Below are 13,525 nucleotides of genomic sequence, written 5' to 3' on the forward strand. Positions count from 1 at the left end.
CAAACGCGTACTGGTACGACGTACCAGTACGCATCAAATCACGTGACTTGTATCGGACCACTGGCCAAATCAGAATATCGCCCTACTTTGATCAGGGACTCATCCGAGGGCTAGTCATGCTTGTACTGCTTGGGGAAAGGCAGGGGGTGGTGATCTATGGTTGTCTACCATACTGTCAGACAACGTTAATGGACATCAGATTGGCCAAATTAGGAAACAATGTTACTTCAACCAACAGCTTTGATCCAGAGCACGGGAAGGCTCGGTCTTACTCAGAGGTGCTCAAGGACTTCAGAGTATAGACGAGAAAGATGGTAGGTGGGCAGGGCAGCTTTAAATGCGCACATGCCTGGCGAAGGGACAGGATCACGTGATCAAGATCATGACCAATGTCAAGCTCACCTCTATTGCCGGTAGGCTGCTGCTCTATGGCGTATACAGTGTCAGGCGACCTCTAAGAGCTTGCCGCTGGCTGGTGCCAAAGGCTATTGAAGCAGGCGGGCATCTACATCACCGTCAGACCGCGTCAGACCGCGTCAGACCGCGTCAGACCGTCCAAATTGGGAAGCCACTGTGTTATGACATCCGACAGTAATCAGGAGCCTAGCAGTTTTGGTGGGGGTGGATTCGTGCTTGAGGACATCAGAAAAGACACAGAGATGGTGGTAGGTAGACAAGGCAGCTCAGAACGGGTGACTGCCTGGCCAGCGGGCTGGATCACGTGATGGAGATCATGGCCGACGTCGAGCTCGCCTCTATCGCTGATAGAATGCAGACTCATAGCATAGGCAGTGCCAGACGACCTCATACAGCTTGCCGTTTGCCTATTCTACAGTCTATTGAAGTAGGTCGTCCCCTACAGCTCCGTCAGACCGCGTCAGACCGCATCAGACCGCGTCAGACCGGCCAAAATAGGAAACCGCTGTACTTTGACATGGGAATGTAGTTAACAGGGTCACTATATACAAGCACGGCTTCCAGTGGCTGATAAATTATATTGAGAAGGTCGTATGGCAGCGCGGGAGGTCAAGGATGCCCACATTTTTGCTCAAGGGATGAGATCACGTGATCACACTGGGAGCATCGTCTAGCTCTCCTCTATTGCTGGTAGAATGCAGACTCATAGCATAGACAGTGTTAGAAGACCTCATACAGCTCGCCGTTTGTGTGTTCTACAATCTATCGAAGTAGGTCGTCCCCTACAGCTCCGTCAGACCGCGTCAGACCGCATCAGACCGCGTCAGACCGGCCAAATTGGGAAGCCACTGTATTATGACATCCGACAGTATTCAAGAGCCTAGCAGTTTTGGTGGAGGTGGATTCGTGCTTGAGGACATCAGAAAAGGCACAGGGAATGTGGTAGGTAGACCTCAGAACGGGTGACTACCTGGCCAGCGGGCTGGATCACGTGATGGAGATCATGGCCGATGTCCAGCTCGCCTCTATCGCTGGTAGAATGCAGACTCATAGCATAGGCAGTGTTAGAAGACCTCATAGAGCCTGCCGTTTGCCTATTCTACATTCTACCGAAGCAGGCGGTCGTCTACAGCAACGTCAGACCGCGTCAGACCGCGTCAGACCGCATCAGACCGGCCAAATTGGGAAGCCACTGTATTATGACATCCGACAGTAATCAAGAGCCTAGCAGTTTTGGTGGAGGTGAATTCATGCTTGAGGACATCAGAAGAGGCACGGGGAAGGTGGTAGGTAGACATGGCAGCTCAGAACGGGTGACTGCCTGGCCAGCCGGCTGGATCACGTGATGGGGATCATGGCCGACGTCGAGCTCGCCTCTATCGCTGGTAGAATGCAGACTCATAGCATAGACAGTGCCAGAGGACCTCATACAGCTTGCCGTTTGCCTATTCTACATTCTATCGAAGTACGCGGTCGTCTACAGCAACGTCAGACCGCGTCAGACCGCGTCAGACCGCGTCAGACCGGTCCCTCCGTCGGCAGCTCTGGTGTTGGCGGAGATCCTTGGGATCAACCCTCGGGCCCTCCCCCCACCTCCCCCAGCCCTTTCTGCAACCTCCGGGACGCTGGGGGCACCTCAGGCGCCCCCCACCGTCGCCCAGCGCACACGGCCGGAAGCGGGGAAACTCCGGAGTCTCTACGCTACAACCTCCCGATCACTCATGGGAATTTGATGGCGCATCAGCGCTCGGCGAATCCCTAAATTCTGTGGAACGTGTCGTGGTGGCCGCCACAGCGCGATAGCCTGCGGCAAACCTGTACCATCGTGCGCGCGGGACAATTCCGGTTCGAACGGTGCCCCTTACGAGGGAGTGGGCGCACGGGTTCCCTAACCTTGTAGGATCGGGAGCCTACAGGTGCCAGAGGGTTAGAAGTGTAGATGAGGTGCTTAGCTACCAGTGTCTATCACCCGATTCTCTTACGGTATTAGCGAAATCGCTGTAAAGCGACGTCTGACGCATCACATGACCAGTTCGACTTTCGGAGCCGTGCCGGCCCGAACTCCGCCCGCTGACGCCAAAGCTGCCGCTCACCTCGCACGTTGGTCGCAAGGCTATACTCTATCTTTCAGCCGAGGGTAAGCCTGATTCTCGTCTTCCAAAGGTAACCAACAAGCTGTATATACCTCGCAAGTTGACCCACAATCTTGGACCACCCATCCGAGCGGCCCCCCATCCTTGCACCCTCCTTTGAACCTGAGTCGAAACCTTTGATCTTCCGGGGAAGGCGCGCGAAGAATTCAAGCCAGCTTCGGTTGCACGCCCACCTTTCTCAGCGCGCTAAAACTACCCGAGGTTCTTGGCCAAAAGCACGATGTATACGTCGCAGTGACGATGAAGGAGGAGGCGCGGAACCATTCGTAGGAGATGATCCGGAAGAACCGACCGTGCTTGTAGTTGCTGTGCTGCTTCGTATCGACAAGGTCGCTGGCGCAGTAGTGGTGCGACGCGCGACATTGCGAGAGCTGAAGGAAGAGGCCGGGAAACTCACCAACTAGTACTTGTTGTGTGGCGACCTTTACGAAGCACCGACTCGCACGAAGACAGGGAACAGAGCAGAACAGAAGTCATGTGTTCACAGATCCAGTGTACAAACACAAGGTGCATCTGCATGAGTACGTATGCGTGGTCGTGACATAGCAATATCGATAGCGAGGAACAGGTAAGAAGATGGTACACATGAGCCATCGCGCGCGCAGCACACGATGGGCCAAACTTGGTGGGTACGTACACGTCTATGCGGAAGATCCGCCCTTCGACGGCAGGTTCTCTTTGCCCCCAAAGACGTCGCGCAGCTCCCCGAGGATACGCTTCCCCTTCGTCGTATCCTCCTTCTTCGCCTCGCCCTTCGCCAGCTCGGCCTCCATGTCGAAACTCGTATCGCCGCTCATCATGCTCCAATCCTCCTCGAGTAGACTTGGCTTCCCGCCGACGTCCGGCATGCGCACAGGCGACGCATCGATAGGATCCTTCGAGGACGAGCCCGCGGCACGGGAGGACGGGCGCGTGGTAGCGGCGCGCGAGGTCGGACGAGAGGCGTCCGCGACGTACTTGACCTCACCGTCCTTCATCTGCCAGAGCTCCTCCTCGCGGCCCTCGCCGACGGCGGAGAGGCGGCGGCCGGAGCTGAAGCGACTGAGAGTGGGGAGGCCGGTCATGCCCTTCGACACACCCGACGAGCCGAGCTTCGACGAGTCAAAGAGGCTCACGAAGCTGGCGAGGGCCTCGCGCTGGCTCTCTAGGGCTTGGCGAGTCTAGGCAAGACGTTAGCGTGCGTCCTCTCTTCGTATATAACACGTAGACGTACCTTGCGCTCACGGTCGAGCTGACGAACGAGCTCCTCCGACCAGCGCTCCACGTCGAGTCGCCGCTGAATCTCCATGTCAAGCTTGCCCTGCCACTCGCGCTCGACGTCCTCGCGGACGGCACGCAGTGGCTCGCCGAGGTTGTTCTCGTACCTACGAAGTTCGTTAGTCTCACTCGGTCGAATGGAGAGGACCGCGACATACCCCTTCACGACAATGTTCAGCTCCCGGTTCTCGTTCGTCAGCTTCAGGATCAGCTTGTCCTTCTCATCATCGGGCGCGTCGGCAGGGAGTGGTGGTCGGGACGTGAGCGCCGTTTCGAGCGACAGGATCTGTGCTTGCTGTGACTCTAGTTGGTGCCGTGCGGCGAGCAACTCTTGTTGCAACTATCCAGCGTTGTCAGCTCGACCTCGTGGCAGTTCAACGCAAACGCTCACCTGGTAGGGCGACATGTCGAAGTCGACCTTCATGGGGCTCGCCGGCCGCGACTCGGCAGCGTCGACGGTGTTGCTGGTCAAGATGAGCTTCGTGAGTTGCTGGATACGGTTGTTGAGGTCGCGCATGGCCTTCGACTCGTCAATTTGCTAGCGGAGGTGGTTAGCGAGATGTACAGGACGCATCGTGAAGTAAGTACCTCGCGCGCGCTCAACCGTCTGTTCTTGACAGGCGCATCACGCTCGCGCTCTGCGAGCCTTGTCTGCAGTCTCGTCAGTCTTGCACCTCACAATGAAGGGGTGGATGCAGCGTACCTTGAGCTCCGCGATCTCCTTCTGGTACTTCTCGATGAGCGCGTCGGTGTCGACAACTTCCTTCTTCTGAGCATGCAGCTGGAAGGAAGCAGTCAGTATAATGGGCTAGCTGGATAGCGCACGGAACGCACCTTGACCCCCTTCACCCTCCGCGCGAAGCCCAGCGTACTCAGACTGTGCACCGACATAAGCACCGGCGCGTCAGCAAGCCACCGAGCCACACGCACCTCTCGCCCACGGCCCCCACATCCGGGTTGATCGTACAAATGACCGAAATCCGCGCGTTCCCCGCCAAACACGGTTGCAAGATGCGCGTCAGCTTGGAGTTGCGATACGGGATGTGGTCGCTGGGAAGCATCGTCAGCCCGCTGCATCGCGCAACCAGAACAGCAACGCGTACTGTTTGTTCTTCGCCGCGTTCTCCGCGAGCGTGCCGATGACGGAGCCGAGGGTGAGTAGACTGATTGGCATGTCAGCGCAGGAGCATAACGAAGAGTCACTGAGACGGACCTGGTGTTGATATACTTCCCCTCGCGCGTGCGCTCCTTGTCGCTCGTCGCCTTCTCCGAACCGGCAAGATCAATGAGGCTCTGTCCCACACCATCAGCCACCCCGTCGCGTAGAAACATAGAACTATCCACTCACCAACACCGACGTCTGCACACTCCGGCCCCCAATCGCCTGCAGCTTCGGCCCGGGTGTCCTCCTACCCCCCATCCCCGGCGTCTGCCGCCCACTCGGCGTCGCCCTCCCACTCATCCCCGGCGTCCCACTCTCCCGATCCACGTCCTCCGCGCGCTCCCGGCTCTCGATGACAACGCGGAAGACCGAATGCGAGCGGCTGGAGCGCTCATTCCAGTCGGTGGACGCCGTGCGCCGGTTCGCCTCGCCGCGCTTGAGGACGTCGGTGACGGACTTGAGGGAGGTGATGACTTCCTCGCGGAGGGGGGTGAGAGTGATGTCGTTGGCGTTGGCGCCTTGGATTTGGACGACGTTGCCGCCTGCGGGGAGTATGTTAGCGGCGTTTTCACGGACGGAGGGCAGGGAAAGTACGTACCTGAGGTGGAGGGTGGCGCGAGGAGATCTACGACGGTCTCGTTATAGATCTCTAGGTAGGAGCACCGCAGGAGGTACTCTCGCTGGGGAGTGCGCTTGATGAAGCCGAATATATCGCGCATCGAGCGCGGGATGATGCCTGGTTCCTCTTGAATGCCCGTTGTCGGATCGGTAGGGCCACCGGTGAGCGTGAAGGTCTTGCCGGACGCGGTCTGCCCATACGCGAAGATAACCGCGTTAAAGCCCTCCATCGCGGCGTGCACGTGTGCGCGGCCGACGGCGGTATAGATGGGTTTGTTCGGCGTGCCGGTGAGGACATTGTCGAAGGTGAAGTCCTGCGCGGTCGCCGAGGCGTTCACGAGCGAGGGGTTGCGCGCGCACGACGGGTCGAGCTTGATCGTGTGGCCATCCGACAACCACGCGGACGCCGACGAGCTGGGGCGGATTCTGTGGCGCGCGCGTCAGAGGAAGTACGGATGGAGGGGGGTGATGTACGCACCTAACAGACACCATAACCTTGTCCTCCGACGCATTCACCTCCGCGGGATCAATCTCTGCGGAGACGTCGCCGGGCTCGATCGTCTGGGAGTCGAGCAGGACCTCCTCCGGGTCGACGTTGCTGACGTCCATCTCGCTAATCGGCGCGCTCAGCTCATCGCGCGCGGGGGTCGTCGGGCGCGAGTTCGGGCGGGACGGACTCGCGGGGACGGGCGCGAGCGTCGACACGGGGCGGCGCGCGCTGCGGACCTTCGACTCCGCCGAGATGGCCGCCTTGTACCGCTTGTGCGTCGACGACAGAAGGCCGCTCACAGGCTGCGCCTTCGCCGATGGCGTCTTCAGCTGGCTCGGCGTCTTCAGGCTGGCGAGGGAGGAGAGGGAAGAGAGGCCGGACTGCGAGGACGAGCCGGTGGAGAGCTCCGAGATCGGCCGCTTGGCGGGCGTGTAGAGGGGCGGGCCGCGCGTCTTGGGCGTCGCGGGGGGAGGGGCCATGGCGTGCGCGGGCTTGGGGAGCGGGTGAGATGGTTCGGTGTCGGCGGCGGCGCGCGCTCGTCGCGATGGTTCGAGTTGACCGATTTGGGCGTGAGAAAGCAACAGCCGCAAACGGAACGCGTGTTGCCACACGTGATCGCGTGCGGTTCGGTTTTCGGATCCCTCCGGCCTTTTCCCTCTTGTCTTCCACTTCCATGGTCCTGCGCGGCTTCGTGAGCGAGGCCGACGATATGCGCAATATGACACCTGTATGCTTAACAAACAATTTCTCGCACAACTCTATGCCCTTTATCGCACGAGGGAACAGACAGGGTTGGCTGGAGGGCAATTTCGGAGGTTCATCTGGCGATGAACTATTACCGCGTAAAGAACGGGCGCTTCGAGGATCAAAAGGCTCCCGGGACTGAAGGCAAATCCCGTGGATCGAATGACATCTTCTGGCGCGAAATGAGATACGTCTCGCGGTGCACAATGAGCGGTCGCTGTTGCGCTCATCACCTAATCAAGTCTAAATTCTTGCCCGCTTTCTCACCGATTCCCATCGACCACCCTTTCCATCTTTCTCCTCCCCTTCCACAAAGTGCATTAGACGAGATATGATCCCAGTACGTCTTCGTTGTATCTTTGCTAAATCGGCTGAACATCTTCGCGCAGTTCCTGCTTAAGTTCTTCTCCGACAGCGTCGTCTTCGGATGCGACTACCTTCTCCGCCAAGATGCTGATTGCATTAATGCAAGTGTTGTAAGTCCACGAACAACCGCGTGGAAGCACGCGTTAATCCTAAAGCCATCGCCATCCTCGCGATCGCCGTCGTCGCGTACTGTTCCAGCCCGTTATCTTAGTGATCCGGTCGACGGTCGCACTGTAAGACACCGTACCTCTTCGATGATCGCGGTGTCGAGGTTGCGGATGTCTTTCTCGAAGGCGTGGCGCTCGCTAGCGAGCAGGCCTCGAGTATCCATCCAGCTCAATCCCCCTCGACAACGCGCTCTGCTGGCCGCCAACCTTGTAGCTCTCTTCCGCTAGTCAGCGCCGATCGACCCGCACCGCGTTCCAGGAATCGTCGAAGCCAACCCGCGCGCACGCACTCAAAAGCTCTTCAAGGTGTGTACGGTCGTGACCGCATCGGGTTGAAGCAATTTAGCTCGGACAAGGAACCTGAGCGATGTATCCGCCGCGGTTTGGGTGACGTATCCACCGGCGGTTTTATCGACGCGCGAATGCTCTCCGCAAGTGAAATGAGGACTGCTGGCTCTAGGTACGCGTCCACTTCTGTATCGCCTTTCTGACTCTGACCACAAGAAGTCCAGCTGACATCACCCACGACGGAGGACGAGTAGCGATAGCGATGTCCAGCGCCGAGAGACCCGCTCGCGGCGTATCGAGCGTGAAGCTCGCCCGCGTGGCGGAATGCGGCGTAGAGACCGCGAGCAATGCTTATCTCGTCGAGAACTTGGAGCTCATGGCGGTCACAAGACGCACAAGGCCGCCGCCTCACGCCCGAAGGGATCGAGACTTCGTACGTCTCGTGCTTGAGGTGCCCCTTCCCTTGTCATGCTGATCCACCCGGTAGCATACATCCCGTCTCTGCTCTCCTGCGACGAGGATAGCTGGCTTCAGATAGCAGCCGCTTCTCCGTGGGATCGGCGACATCGGTCTTGCATGTAAGTCAATCTCGAGAATCCGTCTTTCCTCTTGTTGCTGAAATGTCCTTGAGTAACGCAAGGATAGTTGTTCTTCTCGAGCAGGCTCTCTTTTCCTCTACGAGCCTGCGCCCTTGCTCGGACGTTGTCCGAAAGGAGGGCACGCGATGATGTCGCGGATCAAAGCCCTCCCTCTCCCTCAAAATTGCAGGACGCGTCAGTGTATATATACGCCCACTTGATTCGAAGGCCTGCGCATAATATGTACATCGCCGGTTTCCAACGCGTACGAACATGACATATTCTGACCACCATCTTAGGTCTGCGACCAACTTGCCATGGATCACGACGGCATATCGTCACGAGGCTCTGACGCAGGAAGTTCTCGGTGAGCATCGTCCGCGAGCTTCGCTGACGATATCCTCTCGAGTCAGGAGCGACGTGTTTCGCCGCGCAAGCCAGCCCTCGAGGCGGCCCAACTTCCCGTGTCGTATGCTGGCGGACTCACCCGCACTTTGTCTGTTCTTCACGCGTCGTGCGGTAGAAATCTATGCCTCTTCTTGGGTATGCTCCATAGAAGTGCGGAAGCGGCGTCGAATCATCGACGCGTGTCTCGCTCGGGATTCGAATGGAAGGTGAGGTATGCGATACTTCACAACAAGTGCCACACTCACGGCACTTACCATTGTCCCCAGGTTTGGGTTCGCCTGAGCAACTCGCAACTTTGTGAGTGCGGTACTCTGAACTCCGCCGCGTTGAGCTGATGTAATCACCTTCGCAATAGCGGTGTTCAATACTGTCATTTCCTGTCTTGCCATATCGAGAGGACACCTTCGCGGCACGCGACTTGACGACATCTCAGTCGTCGACGTATTTGATCGGCGAGCGGCATCGCGCACGGGCGAAGAAGGCATCTTCGATGAGGAGTAACCCTCACGCTACTGCTACTCTTGCTTAGTCTGCGGCGCCACAAAATTCAACGAGACTTCGACGCGGAGAACACGGTGCAGTACGTTGCGCTAGCAGTCCTGGCTGAAGAAGTGAAAGGCGAACTCAGTACACTTGATTTTCTGTCTTTTCTCTCTCTGAAACCCGTAGCTTTATGGCTCTCAAAATTGCGAGGTCGACCTTTACCTGCGTGCGACTGTCCATCCGCTCTCGTGGTTTTTGATTGTCTAACGAGTCCCAGTGCCAACGGGGCTATGTAAATTTCCGAGGATGCCCAAAAGCGAGCCGGGAGCTACCGACCCTACGGGCCATACGGAGAACGATGGACACGGGTATGTTTTGCACGCTCTGATGCCTGACACTCGTACTGAAGCAGGCTACAGCCTGCAGCACGTGAGGCGCCTCGTGTAGACGGCAGTTACGTGGCGCGCTTCCCGCTTTTTTTCCTCTTGCTCTGGACGCTCACCATGAGCACGACAGTCTTTGAGGAAGTCGACGAGCTGTCCGCTCTTCTTGCCTCCGCGGACGAAGCTCTTCGGGAGGACGCCACCGCATCTGTGGACATAGCCGTTTCCCAGATTGTCGAGATCATGCGCGACCACCGTCCACTGCAGAGGCTATTCGCGCCTCACCCGCCGGCTGATCAGCCATATGCTACCTTCGACCTTCATGGTCCCGACCAATCGCGACTTCTCTCCATATGCACGGCGATCTCCAGTCTGCGAACGCTCCTAAACCTGTCGAAGGAGCTGAACCGCCCCGACATGGTCGCCTTTGAGGTGGATTTCTTCCTGTCGGTCTTTGACTGGATCGACTACCTCCTTCCTCTGGGCTGTGAAGCGCCTTTACTGAAGCTTCCGCGTGCGCGCCAGGCATGGCACATCCTGACATTCACCGAAGTCTGTCTCTCTTTCCTGCAGTCGTTCACGTTGTCGCTACCGAAGGAGAGCATGTTCGAGGTGCTGAGCTCCGGCGAGGAACGCGCGACCGCCGTCTTCGTCCGGGTTTGGATGAACTTACCGCGCACCCTCAAACGCGAAGGAGCGATGGAGTTCCAACTCGCGCGGGATATCACCAACATGTCCACGCTGCTTCTCCCTTTGCACTACGTGACTCTCCCGAGCGGTATTCTGCGCGACAGATTCGACGCAGAGGTCATGCGCCAGACCCACAATCACCCTCGCCGCCTATTCCGCGCCTACGCCGTGTGTATACGGGATTCGTTGTCTCGCGCTGTCACCGAAAGCGAGGTGATCTTCTTCGGGAAGTTACTCTGCGCTCTCATGTTCTATTCCAAGGTCCCCGATCTTGGCACTCCCTTGCGGATGCCGAATAGTCTCATCGCGGCTCTCCTCGACGCTCTTTATCCGCCGCATTTCTCGATTGACTCGGGTATATCCGAGCTCGTCTGGTATCACCTATCCCAGTTTGCCGTGCGTAGTAGCCGCTCGCTCGTCTACGCGCTGGAACACGACCTCTTTCCGGGTCTACTCCACCTTCAATCGACGACTGCGACACCGCTGGCCACCCCCTCAGAACTATACCCGATGATGGAGAAGCTTTCAAAGTCTAGAACCGCCGTCGCCGCCTTTCAGTCCGCTCTACTGCGATATGAAGCTTCGCACACTACGGAAGGCTGTCGCGAAGAGAATAAGGCCATGATGGACATCTACAAGCGTCAGGCGGATCTTTTTGACGGCGCAAAGAAGTTGTGGGACGAACTCGCGATGTGCAGTAATGCCGAGGTTGGATGCGATTTTTTGCGTCTTTCTGAGAAAGGCTAACAATTATGTCTTTCAGTGCCCTAGCGCGGAGGATACAGTCGATCTCAGGGCCTGCGCGTGCGGGGAGGCGCTCTATTGTTCCAAAGCGTGTCAGCGCGCGCACTGGACGAAGGGCTGGCACAATATTGAGTGCGCGAGCCGGAATAACCGCTACGGGGAGCACGGTGCGTACTGTAAGCATTGGAACTTCATGCATCAACATTGCTGATGCGGCACAACTCAGGTGCCCTCTCAGCTACGGGCGTCCTCCAGATGATCTGGCGCGCGAAACTGTTCATTCCTGAGTACTACAAGGGCGCTCTTGCCCACCCTCTCGCGCTCAGGATTCCGCTGTATGTCACCATGGAGTGGCGCGACCAGTCCGAGAGGCACTTCCAGATATACGTACGCCACGATAGCGAACTCCCCGATGAGTGCATATCGACGCCTCAGCCGGTCATCGTCGACTTCTCCTTTGAGCAGGAGGGGCGGATGCGCCAGCGACGCCTGCAGTTCTTCCTCGAGGGATACGCGGGGCGCATCGAGATGCCTTTTCGACTCTTGACACAGGTTTTCATCGGTGAGAGAGTCTCTTTCGAAACGTGACGCAGCATGTACTCAAGCGTACCGGTGCAGATCCCGAAGGCGCCGACATGCCACCCCACCTTGCGAACCTAACAAAGCGAGAGCGCCTCTTCGGACGACAGGGAGATTGCGAGCCGCTCGAGTATTATGAGTACGTGGAATCGGAATCCTCCTTCGAGACGACGACCTCTACTGGGGAATCTGTATGATCTACATTTTTGGCTTCGCAGGCTCATACGGTACTGGAATACTGTACGAGCATGCGCCGGATTATCAACGCAATGCAGGAGTCAAACTACCTGATAGCTTGAACCTCTTCTTGGGTTCTGTCTCGGTCCTTGTGTTCAAGCGGATCACGGCGGACCGCCAGATCAAGCTAATTTCAGACGCATTTAATGACGTTGGATTCCTGGAAGCTAGGACAAAATGATGCATTCAGGCTTTGAGTACTACAGGACGTATTCGGAGTGCTATTCGCGACCTCGCGTACTGTGAAGAAGAAGTACAGTCATAGGAGAGGTGGCCATTGGTTCGTTTCAAATAACGGGGTGGATGTATGAGACGACCTTCTGCCAGCTGTCTGAGGACCGCCGCCGCTCTTTCCATGTCTCAAGCGGAGGGGAGTGTCCGGGGCACGAACAATGGACGGCGCGCAGGCATGGACGAGCGGCGCAAAGCTGTAGGGTGCGGACCAGATTGTAGCGTTGGAATGAAGCCCGAGCGCCGCCTGCGTAACTTCGCGCACCTCTCGCGGATTTATACGCATTGTGTTGAGCGGTTGGCTAGCTTCAAGTCGAAAGCCCGCTATCTAAGGGCCTCACGATAAAGAAGAGCCCTCGCGGACGAAGGATTCGCACCGTTGAGGAGCATATCACAGATGAGGCAAACGGGAACGAGTTCGCTCTCGCCCGCCTAGTCTACCCCCGTCGACAAAGCTCCGACGAGCAAGTAGTGGAGAACGAGATCGCAGAGCCCGAGGCTTGCGCGAAGAAAGTGGCGGAGCGAGCGGCATCAATTGGTGGATAGCGTCGAGAGGTGCACAAGGATTGCCTTTAGAGACAGAGGTCAATCTAAAGACAGGCGGCGAAGTCAAGGCAAGGCCGACGGTATCGAACGGCGCATCACCTGCTGCACGGGTCGTGCGCCGAAAGGACGTCACCTCGAACAGCCTCTTCAGGATTTCCTAGCCTTCGAGGACGCCCCGCGCGTACGTCGTCGATCGGTCCCGGCCGTCGATGGCATCTTATTCATCGTCATCGACAACCTCTCTTTCACCCGAAGGATGGTGATGCATACCAACCTCAGCGCATCGCGCGATGACTGGACATGCCGACTCGGCTATGGCAGAGGCGCCGGTCGGCGAAAGGATAGCTAGACGACCGAGTCGACCTCAGAAGACTCGCTGGAACGTTGATCGCGGACACCTTGGTTCTTCAGAGCTCAGCAGCTTCCTCACCGCGTCGAGTAGCTGCTTCAGGACGTCTGAGAGCCGCTCCCCTTCAGAGGCGCGACGAAGAGCAGTAGGACAGTATTCCGCCCATGGTAGGGCCGCTGTTCTGATGCAATCGATAGCATCCCCAGCATCACTGAGACTCGCATGACCGCGACCATGGCCTCTCGCTCCGGAAGTCTCGCTGTCGCTGCCGCGCAAGGGCGTCGAATACGAGGGGTAGGCAAGCACTGAGCACGAGGAGTGATCACGAGGGATGGTGGAATACTGGGATTCGAGCAAAGATAGAGGGATGTGCTGTGTAGAAACCGAAATGGGGAGCGGATATGTCAAAGTCGGAGAGACGAGGCGATAGCATGGGCGATACCAGGGACCTACGCAAGAACGAGGTGCCAGGATGCCGTGTCGGAGACGATGTCAGTCGAGTAAGAGAGGAGCGAGGGGGCACTGGCGAGGTGCAGAGAAGCTGTGGCTCGATCATGATGGCCCAGCTCAGCGTGAAAAGCGGAGCCGTCCAGCACGGGCATTAAGGAACGGGCGCGTCGTATCGCGCATCCTGT

General features: G+C 57.8%; 2 protein-coding genes across 2 annotated transcripts; one reads left to right on the forward strand and one right to left on the reverse strand.

Annotated features, from left to right (window-relative positions):
- Positions 1–3,211: 3,211 nt before the first annotated feature.
- SCHCODRAFT_02520682 (kinesin protein) lies at positions 3,212–6,216 on the reverse strand (the record flags this gene model as incomplete). The annotated part of the gene is made up of 13 exons (XM_003026332.2): positions 3,212–3,720; positions 3,774–3,934; positions 3,986–4,167; positions 4,219–4,365; positions 4,416–4,478; positions 4,531–4,608; positions 4,662–4,704; positions 4,758–4,877; positions 4,931–4,990; positions 5,041–5,120; positions 5,176–5,531; positions 5,588–6,033; positions 6,086–6,216. 13 exons carry the CDS (start codon positions 6,214–6,216, stop codon positions 3,212–3,214), a joined length of 2,376 nt encoding a protein of 791 aa, XP_003026378.1.
- Positions 6,217–8,481: 2,265 nt separating this feature from the next.
- On the forward strand, positions 8,482–11,536 carry SCHCODRAFT_02603500 (uncharacterized protein; the record flags this gene model as incomplete). Its single annotated transcript, XM_050344056.1, has 9 exons — positions 8,482–8,505; positions 8,540–8,607; positions 8,797–8,854; positions 8,915–8,945; positions 9,178–9,228; positions 9,409–9,499; positions 9,544–10,912; positions 10,968–11,115; positions 11,175–11,536. The coding sequence occupies 9 exons, from the start codon at positions 8,482–8,484 to the stop codon at positions 11,534–11,536; spliced, it is 2,202 nt and encodes a 733-aa protein (XP_050197084.1).
- Positions 11,537–13,525: the final 1,989 nt, after the last annotated feature.

Source organism: Schizophyllum commune, assembly GCF_000143185.2.
Source record: "Schizophyllum commune H4-8 unplaced genomic scaffold SCHCOscaffold_16, whole genome shotgun sequence".
Taxonomy (NCBI): domain Eukaryota; kingdom Fungi; phylum Basidiomycota; class Agaricomycetes; order Agaricales; family Schizophyllaceae; genus Schizophyllum; species Schizophyllum commune.